Source organism: Drosophila bipectinata, chromosome XL, assembly GCF_030179905.1.
Source record: "Drosophila bipectinata strain 14024-0381.07 chromosome XL, DbipHiC1v2, whole genome shotgun sequence".
Taxonomy (NCBI): domain Eukaryota; kingdom Metazoa; phylum Arthropoda; class Insecta; order Diptera; family Drosophilidae; genus Drosophila; species Drosophila bipectinata.
Window position 1 is genome coordinate 7,841,203 of NC_091734.1, and position 16,679 is coordinate 7,857,881.

The following is a 16,679-nucleotide window of genomic DNA, read 5'->3' on the forward strand; positions in this document are numbered from 1 at the left end:
TTGAAATGCGGGCCGCAAAACCATCCCGAATAGACCCCTTGGCCACCCCAACCTTTGACCTTCCTCCTTTCGCCGCAGCTATGCAAACGAGTGAGGGGCAGGATGCTAATGCGGCCAAAATAAATGATGGCATAAAGGAATCTTTGGCCGCCTTCCTCGCTTCATTCCTCATTGGCAGTTGTTGCCATTGGCCCTGGCATTACTTTTAATTTTCGGCATTCGCGTTTTATCTCCGGAACGGAGCCTGTAATTGTCGCACATCCTTTGTCCCCTTCCAGAGTCTCTTCTATACCTCATCCTCATCCCTTTGTGGCCAATTTGGAGCGGAAGGCAATAAAACATTTTAAATTTTCAAATTAAATTATTAAAAACTTTTCAGCAAGGAATCTTTCTTCCAAAAATATATATTTCTATAAAAAAAAGTGTGTCTCATCAATTGGCACTGAAGTCCTAGAAATTAGATTCGACGGATCGATCAGCTTCCTTCAGAGACTTTACTTAATCTGGTCCACAACAAATACAAATATTTATATTTGGCACTCTTATTGTGAGAGTTTTCAACAATAACAGCGTGGCGTACGGACCCTAAAAACCTTTTTTTCTTTTATAAAATCCTATACATATTAATTTATTCAAAGATTGAAGTCAGTGAGACTCGAACCCACGTCGACAGTCGCGAGCGAGCATTCGAGTACCGGCACCTCTACGCGATGCGCCATAGACGACCTCTGCCTGATACGCAATATGGCATTGACCGATTTGCCAGAAATTATAAAGAAATCGAAGTGAGTTCAAGCCCTACTAGAGGCATTAATCATTATTGCTACATATATAATTTTTCTGAATTTATTTTGTGTTTTTTTAGCTCTATTTTTTTATGAAAAATTCATAGAAACTTAAGCAGAAGCCCCATTAAATAAAGAAAATAAAATAAAAGCAAGCCACTCACCATCTGGTGTTCGTTTTCTGTAACGCCCTCTGCCGTTGACGAAGAATAGAGCTGCCAGACTATTCGAAATTATAACAGTTCCGAGCAAAACCGACGGGTATAAAAATCATAACCTAAATCGAGTATAAAACGCAAAGAAAGTGAGAAAATAATACTTAAAAATAAAAGTAAAAATCAAGTAAGATGTAAAAAGTAAAAATGTAAGCTACAGTAAGGAAACAAAAATGTAATGTAGAAAGTAAGATAATGTAGAAAGTAAGGTAATGTAGAATGTAAGTTACAGAGGGCGATGAGAAAAACCCCTGTAGAATCGCTGGAAGGCCTTAAAACACGCTCCTCTATCGCATCTATATTTTAATTTTATTCTTTCCTTCCTCCAAAATGTAGCATACATTTTCACTCAACTTAGATTTGAAAAAAAAAGTGGGTCCTTGATGAAGGACCTCTTAGAATACTACCTCTTGTGTCCTTACAGCTAAAATAAACTTACTTGTAGTGTTTGTTTTCTTTTCAATACGCGGTTACTGGATCTTAAGCTTAGGTTTCGTAAAAAAAATTGGTTTCGATTCTCTTTGATTTGGTTTCGGAGTGTGTGGAGTGTGTGGGGTGTGTGGGGTGTCTTGTGTGTGCTTGGATTGAGGCAGGGGGCGGTTCTAAGTAACGGGGCGTGTTGCACTCTTGTCGTCCTGGCCGTAAGGAGCGGCCTGAGAACCCTACGGCTTCCTCTGTCAGACATCCTCGCCGGCCACGGCCAAGGATCCTCCGCCTGCCAACTCCAGCTTGATGCTGGATGCGGGATTGGGCAGCGACTGGGAAGCGTTCTGTCCAGGACCCTCCCCGACCTTCAGCATATCCAGGGACTGCGACTGGGCATGGGCCTGGGCGTGGGCGGCAAAGCTGCGGACCTGCAGGAAGAGGCCTCCGTTGTTCAGGAGCCGCGCCTGATGCTCCTGGGCCTTGGCCCGCAGACAGGCAATGGAGTTGTTTCTGGAAAGGCACGAAAGGTTAGTAGCTGTTAGGCAGTGGAGGTAATAACTATTACCTAAAAGCATCCGGATCGTGTTCCATCAGAGCAGCAGCCAGGTGGTGGGCGTGCAAGCCGGGCGGGGTACTTGCCACATGCGACTGTTGCTGCTGCTGTTGCTGCTGTGCCGCAGCCGCTGCTGCTGCCACGGCCGTGTTCATGATCAGATGAAAGTCCTTGCTGGAGGCAGCGGCACCTGCACCGGCGGCATTGGCCGCGTCCAACAGCGGATGGTAGCTGGGCGCGGCAGACACACCTCCGACTCCAACGCCGCCAGTGCCCAGGTAATGGGGCATCTGCACCGGAACCTGCCCCGCCTGCCCCATCGGTGGCTGCTGGTGCTGCAACTGCTGCTGGGGCGAGGGGGAGCTGAGCTCGATGTGGGGACTGCCCGAGCTGTTGGTGGTGGCCCCGCCCGGGGTGGGAGTGTCGGCTCCAGCGTAGCCACTGCTACCGTGGGGCGTGGTCGAGGTGGGTGGCGCCGTCGAAGCGGAGGTGGTGCAGCTGCTGGGCGCCGGGCTGACCACGTTGAGGGACTCTGTGGATGAGCTGAGAGCTCGCGAGTGGGAGCGCAGCTCCTCCGAGTGGGCAGACTTGGAGCCGGCGGAGTCCTCGTGGTCGCTCACCCCGGAATCGTCCTTGAGGGCGGACTGGGCCTCAATGGATTTCCGATGCATGCCTGCGGGATAATTGGGAACATCAGTCAGTCTGTTTACTCTCGAGTTAATTGTGGGAATCCTTTAGAGAAGGGCCTGCCATCCTGCCCCTGGAAATCAATTGCCAACTAATTTGACATTCGACTTAATTAAAAACGCTACCCGCTAAGCCACTTTTGGCCACGGCTACTTGGGAATTAATTCGCCAGTAGTTGGGATCTTGCGAGGAATGCGACTCCGAGGCACCCCTCGAAATAGATAATAGAACGGGAATTCATCACCCCATCACCCCAGAAGCCCAGCACCCGGGAAGCGTGTGCATTTTGCATTTATTAAGCGATTATTAACGAATAAAGGACGATCCACCCCCGAGGCACTTGTCCTCAGGCCGGGTCGGGCACGGAGTTTATTGTCTGCTAATCCGCAAAGTCATTCCGGGGAATGTGCGCGCAACATATGACCGAAATGTGGAAGATGCGCGCTCCAGCTCCTCGGACATGCACGCCAAATATGCTCACAATTTGCCCGAATGGCAATCCAACATCCAATCCAACATCCAGCCGCTATCATTTTATAATCCCCGAACCGCTGTCCTTTGTGCGATTCGAAATTTAATTAAAGTCCCCATCCCTTTCCATAATAGTGCCAATTGTAAGCCTAGTCCTTTAGAAGTCTAGTTTATAGTTTATAGTTTTGTGGGGGTAGGTGGGGAAGTACTGTGAGATATTCGATATGATTGTTGCATTTACATTTCTGATCCATACCTAGTAGCCAGGGTGCCACCGCATCGTTGTCCTTGGCCGACTTGAGGATCGTGTCTGGCAGGGGCAGCGAGTGCCGGACCATGGCCCCGTAGAGACCGTACTCGGCCATAATGGTGCTGCCGCCCCATACCTTTTCCGTTTTGCGCCACTTGGCTCGTCTATTCTGGAACCAGACCTGCAATATTAATAGATGGAGGTTAGAGGCTACTATTTAAATTCTTGCAAAAAGTGACATTAAAAGTGACTCTGTGGATAGCTCCAAGATGTCGCCCATATGGCCGCTGACCCATTCAGTGCCGGCCAATGGCCACTGGCCACTGGCTCCTCTCTAATCCCATTCAAATGGCATGCAAATTGCAAATTATTAAATAAAAACTCATTCAAATCGAAAAAATGTAAATGGAATGTTTTTTAAATGCTAATACTTGGGCCGTAAACCCCTCGGCTCAGGCACAGGCACAGGCACTGGAGGACCTCCCTTGTGAGGACTCTGCTCGCCACACACCGAATGGCAAATGATATACATATTCGCATATAAGTGACCAAATTAGATTATCTTCCGAGACATTAAACCGATTCTTGGGCGGCAACAACAACGATGATAATATGAAAACATTAAATGTTGATCACAAAGGCGACCAGCAACCAACAACCGGCAACCGGCAACAACAACTGTCACAATAAAAGGATTTGCCACACAGGACCACAGAAAGGATTTCGCAAGTAAGAACCACCCCCGGAATCAGACCCCTGGGCAACCCTTAACCTTTCGAACAATTCCCTGTGTCTGTACCGAAAAGAAGTCATCATTTTTCTGGTCCATCAAATCGTTTAGTTCTGCTATTAGTCATGTATTCCAAGAGGGGCGGTGGTGGGGGACTCGACTCCCGGCTAGAGGAGGAAGGAGAAGGGAGTGGTGGCCCTGAAAAACACCAAAGATTGCCCGGTAAAGTGAAATCGACGAGGATTCAAGTGAAGTGGCTCTGTGGAAGCAGCAGAATGAAAATTTATAATAAAAAAGCAAAATATGCAAAGCAGGCCAGCTGGCGGGAAAAGTAAGGAGGTCCTGGAGCTGGAGGACAGGCAGGGGGGATGGGGACTGCCGTTGTGGCGACATTTCTGCTGGAAATTCCTTGGCCAAGAAGCATGGAGAACCCTCAGACCCCTCAAGACCCTCCAATCCCTTTCACACGGATTGCTCAAATCCCAACAAATCGTGCGCGGGTTAAGTGGGCGGCACGGGGCGTGGCCCTCCTTTGGGAGGGTACTAAAGGAAGGATACCAAAACGAAGATAAAGCGGCTTGGCTTTTGGTTCTGTCACCAGTTTTGGATGCCTACCAAGGCGACTTGAATCGCCGGACCCATAAATCTGGTTGCATGAGAAATTGGCAGACCCGAACTGGAGGAGCACGGAGCCAAGGACGAAAAGGATGTGCCACGGCGGGGTGGAGCCACTCAGTTAAGTTTCAGCCCAGGAAATTTACAACTCGGTGAGTAGTTTGGCAAAGTGCCCTCCAAAATAAATGCGATGCGTTGTGCCATTCCTCGATGCACTTGAAAAAGAGGTTATAGAGGTCCTTTCTAGGACGGAATTGGAAGTCCTTTTAAGACTCCTTGCAATCGATTCCCTGGCAGATTACTCGGGCGTGGAATAGGAACAACATAAAGATGAGATTCGGGTCTGAAATTACCCTCCACTGTTCCAGGGGACTGCCAACTGATGTCAAATTAATTTCCACACACACACACACTGGTGCGGCACAGGAGCCGCTCCTGGCCGGGCCCGGAGCAGGCTTTTGGACTTGGGCCTGCATCGCTTGGATGCAAAATCAAATTAATCCGGTTTGTTATTTCATCATGCAACGTCAACGTCATCATCATCAGCTGCAACAACAGACAAAAGCCGAAGCTCCAACCAGCCCCACCAGCAACAGCAACAACACTCTGCAATAATAAACAGGCAACATACACACACACATACACACTCCCTGGCACACCTATACCGATACACACACTCTGATGTAAACAATACAAACACGGACGGAGCCTCGGCTAAAGGAGCGGAAAATTTCATTAACAAGGCACACAGGCAACAGCAGCAACAGCAACAGAAATTGCAACTGCAACAGCAACACCAGCAACGTCCGGTGTATTGCTGGGCCAGGGGGAGCTGGGCGGTGGTGGGGGACGAGTGTCAACGATGCTCCACCGACAGCCGACAACAGACAACCGACAGCCCTGATAATTTAATCAACTCTCATTGAATTATATCATTTTGCAATTTGCAACAACACTGGAGCGGCAGCAGCAACATCAACAGCAACTTCCCATCATCATCCAGATCCCATCGTGATTATGATCCCAAAAGTTGGGGCCCGGAAAACCCAAGGGCCACGGGCGGAGAGGCGGAGGGGTCCGCTTTGAGTGCGGAAATCAAAGAGGGAAATGGCACAAATTTCCAAAACGGAAGCCGCTGCTAACCGAAATCTGCTTTCCAGGAAATTGGAGCCTACCTTCGGAGGGGAAATCGGACCAATTTCCAATTTTTCCTTTGAAATCGAAACCAGTCGGGGGTTTTCTCACTAAGCTAGAAACTTCCAGTAAACAAGGAATTCTATTAAAAATAAACACTAAACTTAATCATTAAATATGGAAGTTGGAAACTTTTAATAAATAAAACAAATAGAGGTAGAAAGGGATGAAAGACCTATGGAATTAATTATTCTCTTTCGAAGGCTGTATCTTGGGATATATTTATCCGATCCTTAAAAGGGATACAGTTCTGGAATCTTAGAACAATTCTCTATGAAACTGCATTCAAACCTGGGAAGCAAATTTTTTTTCGATATTTTTCAATTTTTCCTGATGGATCCCCTTGAAATATGGGGAAATCCAGAAACTCGAAAATATGGCCTATGTCGGAAGCTGTATCTTGGAAAATATTTATCCGATCCTTAAAAGGGATACAGTTCTGGAATCCTAGAACGATTGTCTATAAAACTGCATCCAAACCTGGGAAGACAATTTTTTCCAATTTTTTTTCGAATTTTCCTGATGGATCCCCTTGACAAATGGGGAAATCCAGAAAATCGAAAATATGGCCTATTCCGGAGGCTGTATCTTGGGGAGTAGTTATCCGATCCTTAAAAGCGATACAGTTTTGGAATTGTAGAACGATTCTCTATGAAACTGCATTCAAACCTGGGAAGCAAATTTTTTTTCGATATTTTTCGAATTTTCCTGATGGATCCCCTTGAAAAATGGGGAAATCGAAAATATGGCTTATTCCGGAGGCTGTATCTTGGGATATATTTATCCGATCCTTAAAAGGGATACAGTTCTGGAGTCTTAGAACAATTCTCTATGAAACTGCATTCAAACCTGGGAAGCAAATTTTTTTTCGATATTTTTCGAATTTTCCTGATGGATCCCCTTGAAAAATGGAGAAATCCAGAAAATCGAAAATATGGCCTATTCCGGAGGCTGTATCTTGGGGAGTAGTTATCCGATCCTTAAAAGGGATACAGGTCTGGAATCGTAGAACGATTCTCTATGAAACTGCATTCAAACCTGGGAAACTAATTTTTTTCGAATTTTCCTGATGGACCCCCTTGAAAAATGGGAAAATCCAGAAAATCGAAAATATGGCCTATTCCGGAGGCTGTATCTTGGGGAGTAATTATCCGATCCTTAAAAGGGATACAGTTCTGGAATCGTAGAACGATTCTCTATGAAACTGCATTCAAACCTGGGAAGCAAATTTTTTTTCGATATTTTTCGAATTTTCCTGATGGATCCCCTTGAAAAATGGGGAAATTTAGGAAATCGAAAATATGGCTTATTCCGGAGGCTGTATCTTGGCATATATTTATCCGATCCTTAAAAGGGATACAGTTCTGGAGTCTTAGAACAATTCTCTATGAAACTGCATTCAAACCTGGGAAGCAAATTTTTTTTCGATATTTTTCGAATTTTCCTCATGGATCCCCTTGAAAAATGGGGAAATCCAGGAAATCGAAAATAGGGTCTCTTTCGAAGCTTGTATCTTGGGATATATTTATCAGATCCTAAAAAGGGATACAGTTCTGGAATCGTAGAACGATTTTCTATGAAACTGCAGTCAAACCTGGGAAGCAAATTTTTTTTCGATATTTTTCGAATTTTCCTGATGGATCCCCTTGAAAAATGGGGAAATCCAGGAAATCAAAAATATGGCCTATTCCGGAGGCTGTATCTTGGGGAGTAGTTATCCGATCCGAAAAAGGGATACAGTTCTGGAATCGTAGAACGATTCTCTGCATTTAAGCCTAGGAAGCCACTTTTTTCCCCTATTTTTTCGAATTTTTCCGAAAGACTCTTTTGAAAATTGGGAAACATAAAACCTATTCCTATTCGACTCATCAATGCTATAGAAATGAAAGAACCATTGAAAGATTGCTCAATAGTCTTGGGAATGTAGAGAAAGCGGTGTGGGCCATAGAAAGGACAGAGTACTCCCCCTAGAAGCCCGAATTAATCGCCATTTTAATCCATTTATGGCCAAAAGTTAACTGAATGTGATTTAAGTCACCACCGCCTCCAAAGTCTTCGAAAGTAAAGAGTGGCAGGGGGAGGGCGTAGTGGATAATGCCAACCACTTTAATATAGATAACAGCTCGGGACAATCTGCCGCTAAATGATTACTTGATTTACTTGACCATTCCCATTTCAACTTCGATTCGAGGATGCCGGGAATCACGACATCAATTTGCTGATTGAAAATTTATTATTATCCAGTTTCAGGTTCAGTTTCAGTTTCGGCATTCGGTACTCGGTACTTGGTGCTCAGCGGTCGAAGGGGTGATTGCTTGTCGATGGACAGGACATTTTTATGGGCCGAGACCGAGGATGCCGGGTCACGCCCACTTGTCCGGTTGGCGGAATCACTTTTGATTTATCGGACCATCAAAAGTGCTGGCCAAGTGAGCGATGATGAGGTCGTTTTTGAGGATTCCAACTCCTCTAATTAATTGAAACTATGATTTAAGTTTTAAGATTTAAGATCCAATAACCAGGAGCCATAATTAAAATATTGGTAACCAATCACAGACTCTCAATGGCCTGTCCGTCGTCCTGCGGAAGGATTTCGATTTTCATTTCGAAGCCCGTTTACAAATCGGGGATCAGGTACTGTTGGATACTGGATACTGGGTGACAAATATTTGCTCACCCGGGCTGCAAAATTGCGCAAATTGCATATGCAGGTGGGTGGCAGGTGGGTGACTCCACTGCGTAGGTCGTCCTTCTGTCCTTTCAGGTGACATGTGCACGAACACATTGCATTCGATTGCAGCTGCCAGTGGTTTGGTTTTGTGCGAGGGATTTGGACCGGCTTTGAGGTTGTGCGGTGCGGCCTTTATTGGTTTACTTCATCAACTCGAACGAGCGACTGAGTGGAGTGGCAAGTGGGTGGTTGGGTGGTTGGGTGGCTCGCACCACTGGCTTGGAGTCAACCAGTTCCTCCCACCCATGCAGACAGCCAGGCGGGGCGTGTGGAAATTTCATAACGAGAGTCCGCACTTTATATCCAATATTCAATTGACATTCGCGGAATTTGTTTTCAAACGATGCCGGAAGGGTATCCACATGCTTTGGGCGAGGATGTGCGAATGGGAGCTATATCTGAATGTGTAAATTATAAATTAGTTCTGACTATATATATCCTTTATATGGAGGTCCATAGTTCTTGAGGTCTTCCCTGAACCCTTTAATATTTTCTCTAGGGTATATCCTTCGAGGTTCTCCATTAAGCTTTCCTTTTGTTTTTGTGTCTGTCCGCCGCAACTTCAATTTCCAACTCCCATACGAGTCGCGGGCCATTCATCCGGACCAGGAGCAGGAGCCGGAGGAGGGAGAAGCCTTTCAGTTCTTGCGGATTACGGATTAAGAAATGTAAATGCGAAATGATTTTTCCAGTTCCGATTCTTTCTTTTTTTTATAATTTTTTCGAGTATTAATTTACACAAACGGATCGAAACCGAGGGCAGGATGGGAGCTGGAGGCCGGAGCGGGCGGCACATGCGAGTCATATTAATGACCTTTACTTGACATTGAGCTTCCAGTGCAATTGGCATTGCCGCTGAACAATTAATTACGGCCAAATGATGTTTTAAATGTCTCGTGATTAATGAACCGATTTTCTAATTACGTTCAGAGATCTTTGAAATGGGGCGCTAACCTGAGTGTGGTGGGCGTGGCTGAGGGCCCAAGGGGGCGGTTCTACGGACCTGACTCCCCGACTTGAGTCGTCGGACCGATTACGAGATGTTTAGTGTTTACTTTAAGTAATCGCTATGGCTGGGAGGTCTCTGATTGGGAAGCCCCGAAGACACCACGAGTGTCGGGCTTTTGGAGCACTCATCGTCCATAAATCATCATTACTCGGGTGAGCAGTTATCACCCGAAATCCTGACCAAAATCGGCAAATTGGCAAGTGCACGTGGAGGAAGGACGCGTGCCGGCCCAGCAGGTTCCTCGCTCGTACTTAGTGTGAGAACTGTTGCAATTTGTTTGTTTGTTTTGTCCTTCAGCCCCCGCCCTCCGGAGGTCCTTCCGCGAACACAAAGGGTTGCTCGGGGTGATTTGGTCTACCCACCCCACCCCGCTCCGGGAAAAACCAACTTCGAACCGCTCGTTTGTTTATGATTAACGCGCGCTAATTTCAATCATTTCGCACTCAATGGGCCCTGGCCCGGGGAACTGGAAACGGGCCTCTCCGGGGACCAGCGAGCAAGCGCCCAGGACACACTTATGCTTATTGGATTTTGCTCGACCGGTTGCCGGTTGCCAGGCCAGAAACTGGTGGATGGATGGACGCTATCTCTCAGTGGAGGGTGGTACTAACCATTAGCGATACAACCGGAATCCTGCGGCTGATTGGAGTTGACTTTGAGGTGTCGAAACACAAGTCCTGTTTACCCTCCCCGTGCCACCCCGATACCATGCGCTCATCGGCCGGGGAACTAATAATCTTATTAGAATTAATGACGGAATTTCCAATTTGCGGCGACAGGCAGCCGATGCCGAGGCGCTGAAAGCGATTTAATGTTAATAAGTCCGGCGTGCTTGGCGTTCCCGGAGAGCTACGCAAAATAGAAATTCCTTGCCGGACGTGCGAAAATGCGATGGTAGCGATGAGTCCTGTGACACAGATTACGACGACGACGACGATGGGTCCAGCTTTCTCGGGGGGGTGTCTGGGGAAGGGATGTGACCTAGTCCCCGGGTAACTCTACCTACTCCTCAAGCTTATTTGTGAGGTTCCCATGCCGATGTGATATGAAAACCCAAGCCAACAATGGGCACTCGCCATTCACACGTCCGAGAGGCGCATTGTTCGGGGAAGAAGAGCCACAAAACAAGTCAACAAGTGACAACTCCTCACAGTCGTTATTGCTGCGATTATCGATCATCATTGTCATAGCCGTCGGGTGCTCGGTCTCCGTGGCCGATTGACCCAACAATCGAAGACGCGGCTGCGACTGCGGCTGGGACTGCGGCTGGGGCAGCAGGTGTGTGCCACTGACAGCGGCGACGTTGTCATCATCATTTTCATTAATGGTAAACCAATCATTTTTCAATTATATTCGCCGCTGGATACAAATTGTCTGATTTGCGTGTGCCAGCCGCCCGGTGTGCCAGTCCCCACTCCGCCCACCTGACAGGTATTGCCAAAAAAAAAATACGCAACTCCTAGGATGGGTCTCCTGACTGAAGCCTGAAGATGGGTACTATATGGTAGTATTATTATAAATATGAAAAATAATACTATCATGACCAGGACTCTGCCTTGGAGTAGAATCCCTTTTTTTAGGGACCTATACCATCCATAATGCAATCCTTAGGGTATTGCCTTGTCGGCTTATCCCTACTCCTCCACATCTGTTGTATGTTTTATTTTTTTTATTTATTTTGCATCACCAGCCCAGGCAGGCGAAGCGACAAACCAATTGAAGTGTCAGCTGCAGGCGGGATACGCCGCGTGGCGCCACGCCTCCAAGTTGCAACAGTTGATAAAGTGCACAACTTCTGCGGCCTGTCCTGGCAGCTCTATAAATAGTCTGGATCAGAACCTCCTACCACCCCACCCCCGCCCAACGCCCGGAAAACCCATTTTGTTACCATAATTCGCTGACAATTCTTCAATTACCGGCCCAGGTGGGGGCTATGGAAGGTGAAAGCCCGGCCCAACAAAGACCGGGGGATGCTGACAAGGCTCATTGCCCCCGAACCGCCCCCGATTCCGCTTTTATTTCGCTCCAGACCGAATCTATTAAATTAATTTTGGTGAAAAACCTCACAAGCCGCCTCGCCAAGTGCCCTTTGTTTGTCGGCAGAAGGACAATTCCCCTGGGGGCCAAGCTCAGATTGTAAAATATTTCGACGCCGAGTCCTGCCGGGACGAGCAGGACTTCCTTTAAAGGCCACTTGTTGTTGAAAATTAGCGTGAAATGCGATTTATAATGTCAATTGTGCGGCGAACAGTTTCAGTTGCGAGTCGAACTTTGTGAAAATTGGAAAATATGCTCCGCCAGAGATGAAAGTGTGGATTAGTGGTGTTTCCGCAAATTGGAAACTCTCTCTGGAAATTGGAAGCAGACAGCAGTCCTCAGAGTCCAACATCAATCAATGGTGCCCAAGCATGTATGACCATCAATCAAGGACTGCTGGCTGTGGATACTTAGTCCTGAAGGTCCTTAGTCCGAAACTATTTGTTCTAATTGCGTGCAAAATACAAAAAACACAACACAGGGCGCGCCTAATTTCCAGCCAGGTAGTCGGAAAGGGTTGATCCAGGGTCCAGGAAGGAGGACAAACAATGAACGTGCCAGAACTGGGCTTGCTTTTATAACAAATGGAAATATGTCAGCGGAAGGGAAATTAGTTGACTTGCTTTCAGAAAAAAAAACAGAAAAAGAACAGAACCACATCCATTAGTTTAGGACTTTAAGTTTTCTAAGGGATCTCCCATCATCTGACTTAACCATATCCTTGGAAGCCATTCTCAAGTGGCTGTTCTCTGTGGAGAGCAAGGAAATTAAATATAACTCATTATCGCAATCAAGAAATCCTTTTCCTTACTGCCACGCACTCGAGGCAGATTCAGATTCGAATACAGATTCAGATTCAGATTCGGGGTTGCCTGTTGCACACCAATTTTCTACTCAAAACTTATGACAGCCAATTCGAGAGAACGAACGAAAATTATACAGACACTCGATCGCTCCACTGCAAGGCATGACTGTCCACTTTTCAACACATTATCTACTCTATAAGTAGGATTATGTATATGTGTGTGTATACTGTAGTACAGTATATACTGCAGAGAGTACACTGGGCTGCAGCTTGGACCCCTTCGCACCCGTGCTGTGGGGCTTGTTGAAATCAACATCAAACCTTTAATTTGATGATTCTGCAAATAATTCGTTGGACTCGGACTCAGTCTCGAACTGGGATTGGGATTGGGATATATGTATTCGGATTCGGATTCAGAGTCGTTGACGTTTTTTTTTTTTTTTTTGTCTAGTTTCATTTTGTTTCGTCTGCCCAATTTCAGGGCGACTTTGTCTGTTGACTTTTCCGCGGAGTCGAGGCGTGAAAATATAATAGCCCCCCCTTTTTTTTTTTTAATTATATTCCCTCCAGCCCATCCGCCTCCGGTCCAAACAGCTCCGTACAGCACACAGAATGGCACACAAAGAAAAAAAAAAAGTGAAAGGCTTTTTGCCGCAAATTGCCCAGAATTTGGCATAGTTGCGGAATTAGACTGATCATGGTGGTGACTCGCTGTTCCGGCCAGCCGGTTGAATGCACTATGGAGTGGGGATGGGGACTGGGAGTACTAATCAATAAGAGAGCTTCTTCCAATTAAAAATATTCCCAGCCCTCTAGACAGGAAATCCCCAAACAAAAAGCCCTCGAAAGTGACTAATTTTTCAGATCCACACAAAAAACACCTCGCTCCCAAGCTACCAAGCTCCATCGCGATGTTATTATTTTTATTGGGTTTGCTCGATGAGTCCAATCGAATTGGGGATTCGGTGTGTGGGAGCCCGAAATTGGGCTGGACTGACCGACGATCCAATCTGTCCGATCGGAGATAATGTTTATTGAGTAAATACTGTACAAACATAACACATTCCGTTCGGATTGTCATGCGATAATTACGCCTTTCAAAATGCGATAATAGGCCCTATTCACAGACCGCGGACCGGGGATTGGGGGCCTCTTCCTTGGGGCCTGGGCGGGTGATCGGCACTCGGACGGGGTCGTTAGTCTGGTTTGAACCAAATTGCTCGATCGGCGGGTAATGGGGGAAAAGTGTTTCAATTATCTCAATTGGGGGAGACCCAACTCCAAATCCAATTCGGTCCTAAACACATCATCAAACATAGTAAGCTCCGCATTAGCGAATAATCCCCAATCGGTTTTAATCACTCCAGTAGTGGATTGAGGGCAGGACCATTATCCTCCCCGTACAAAGTCAATGGCAACAATGTGCCAATGCGGTTTGTTCGCCGGTCCTGCAGGACAATTCCCCCCGGGAGGGCTGGGAAGATTCCAAGGGATGAACTCCCGTTCGGCAAGTGCGAGGACGCTGATGTTGCGATGACACGTGTAAGTGCAGCCACATTGTCGCAATTACACTTTCTTTCTGGGAGGGTTACTGCTTCCTTGACCGGGCTCTGTTATTAATTTGCTGCGTTTTGTTTGTTGTTTATTTCGAGTGGGATTGCGCCCGTTCATCACCCACCCACCAGCCTTACCCACCGCACCACCCACGGCGCGAAAACGTGACCTCCATTGGATTTGGCAGTTTCCCGCCGGATGATAATGATTCGTCTTGCACGCACTTCCCATCACAACTCCGATTGTCGCCCATCATCCGTACTTATTAGCGCAAAATGAGCACAGTGCTCAGTGTCTGGAATAGTGTCTTTCCCCCATCCATCCAGCCGCTGTTGTACGTGTCTTCAAGTGGGAAAGTAGCTTGTTAGCCACTCAGTCGTGCGAGTGGCTACCCATAACTATCCTACAGCCTAGATCCTTTCAACTTAGCTCCTTAAATCCTTAAATCATTAAGCGAGTAACACTTTCTGTTTCCAAAAAAGATGAACCCCCTCCCCCCCCCAGGGCTAGTATGTTTAATTCTTTTCTGGAAACCAATTCTTCTGGAAGCTTGCCACCCACTTGCTGGTCGCGTTTCCGTTGCCGTTCCGTTTTCCTGGAAACCTCAAGAGTGGAAAATTAAAATCCACTCCTATACAGCCCAGCTCCCTCTCCCTCCCTCTAAGCGGACAAAAAAAAAAAACGAAGAAAAACACGATGTCAGGGTTGACATGAGCTCGAAGGTAACACAATACTCCAGGCAGCACAGCCTCAGTCAGCAACTACTTAAAATGCAATTATATGCATTATTATTTGGCTGCTGCGCCGAGTATTTTTGTACACAAATACGCAGAATATATATCCATAGCCATAGCCAGAGGCAGTGGGGGAACTAGACCGGCGAACAAAAAAAAAAAAAAATATTAAATAAAATGGAAGGCGATGGCGATGGAGTGCGAGTGCGAGCGAGTATTTAAATGCCCACCTCAGCTACTAATTATTACCAGGAAAAACTCTTGAAATTGACGTTTCATTTTGTGCGGCGGAGCCCGTCAACACCAAATCGGTGGCCAGAAGGGGGGCCTCCTCCTCATTCTCGGTCTGTTTTCACTCAAAGAAGGCCAGCAAAACCAGAAACTCCAGCATATCCAGCAATCCAGAGAATCAGAAAATAAAAGGGGTACTCTGCCAGGGGTACCATCGTGATTATGCACATCGAACTGCAGCCAGCCAGCCAGCCAGTCGGTCGAAACTCGAAAGTCGAAAGCCGAAGACTTCGGCAACAGATTAAGGCACTCGAGAAATTATAAAAAAATAATATTTTTCTTAGAATTGATACCATTTTAAACGAATTGGTACTCGGGGCAGAGTCAACAAAATGAAGAAGTTTCACGATCATTGCGGGCCTGAGAAAAAAAGCAGGAATCTCTGGCGAGGAATGCACTGAGAAAAATATTTCCAATTTGGATGAAACTTTCAGAAGAAATGTATTTCGAGGTAATGATTACTGGAAGAATAAATGAATTTTTCTGGAAAAGTTATTCAAAGAATTAAAAGCTAAAAACCTATCATAAAAGATTTCATATATCTTTGAAACTCTTGTAGTTCTATTTATTATTTCTTAATGTATCATAGAATGAAGACTGGGGACCTGAAGAACCGCAGAATGCAGACCTGAGAGAACCAAGACCTGAGGTAGGTAACACGATCGCCGGCGATGCAGACGGCATTGCGTCAAGTGGCAGCATCGGCCAGTCGACCTGTCTGCCGCAAGTCTGCCTTGGCTTTTGGTTTTTGCTTCTACATATATGGGTCTTATTGGGTTCCCAGGCCATACACTCCCAATGACGCGGCCACATTTTGTGAGCGCGGCTGGAACTCCATTTCCATACTCACTACCATTTGGATCCGAATCTGAATCTGAATCTGAATCCGAAACTGCAACTCTGGCTCTCTATCGAGACACTTGGACGCGTCGACACTTGAGTAAATTAGTTTCGTAGAACTTGCGAGACTTCAAGGCCCACACTGAGCATAAAGGCCGCGGAAAGGGCACTGCGAGAAAAGAATATATCTCGGATAACTATCAGATACCCATTACTTAGATCCCTTAGATAAGCAAGTATTTATGTAGCTTCCACACCCCTGATTCCATACACTTCTGCCCAACTAGCTGTCTGAGGCTCCTCGAAGGCGTTTGAATAATTTTGCCCCCAAATCCATGGCAGGGTTGCAAATTTATTCACACAGAAACGAGTAATTACCCAGACACAGAACAGGAGCAGGATCTGCATACAGGTACACATACATACATACATACAAGCGCACTGCTACACTCACACACACACACACATTCCAGCAAAGCAACTCACACGCATGCGGAAATTGGCAGCACAAAAGTTCACTTCAAGTCGTCCTTTCTGCGCTCCAAGCGCAAGTTCTGTGGTGAAAGACGGGGGGGGGGGGGGGTGTGGCACTGTGGGCGTTCGAGTGGGCGTGGCAGCTCTGGAGCTGTAGCTGTAGCTGTAGCTGCTGCTACTGGCATGGAAAATTAACAATTTTTCAATTAAAATCAATACCGAGTGTGTACTTGTAGTCGTAGTAGTTTCGTTTTTTTTTTTTCCGCCCCGACCACCCA

The 16,679-nt window shown here is 46.5% G+C and overlaps 1 protein-coding gene across 1 annotated transcript in view; it reads right to left on the bottom strand.

Annotated features, from left to right (window-relative positions):
* Positions 1-1,399: 1,399 nt before the first annotated feature.
* Vsx2 (Visual system homeobox 2) overlaps positions 1,400-16,679 on the bottom strand; it is a 30,974-nt gene continuing 15,694 nt past the window's right edge. Inside the window, exons 4-6 of the mRNA XM_070280190.1 lie at positions 3,394-3,568; positions 1,992-2,652; positions 1,400-1,936 (exon numbers count right to left, since the gene is read on the bottom strand). Coding sequence (XP_070136291.1) covers positions 1,678-1,936; positions 1,992-2,652; positions 3,394-3,568 — 1,095 coding nt within the window. The 3' untranslated portion in view covers positions 1,400-1,677. The remainder of the gene's footprint in view (positions 1,937-1,991; positions 2,653-3,393; positions 3,569-16,679) is intronic.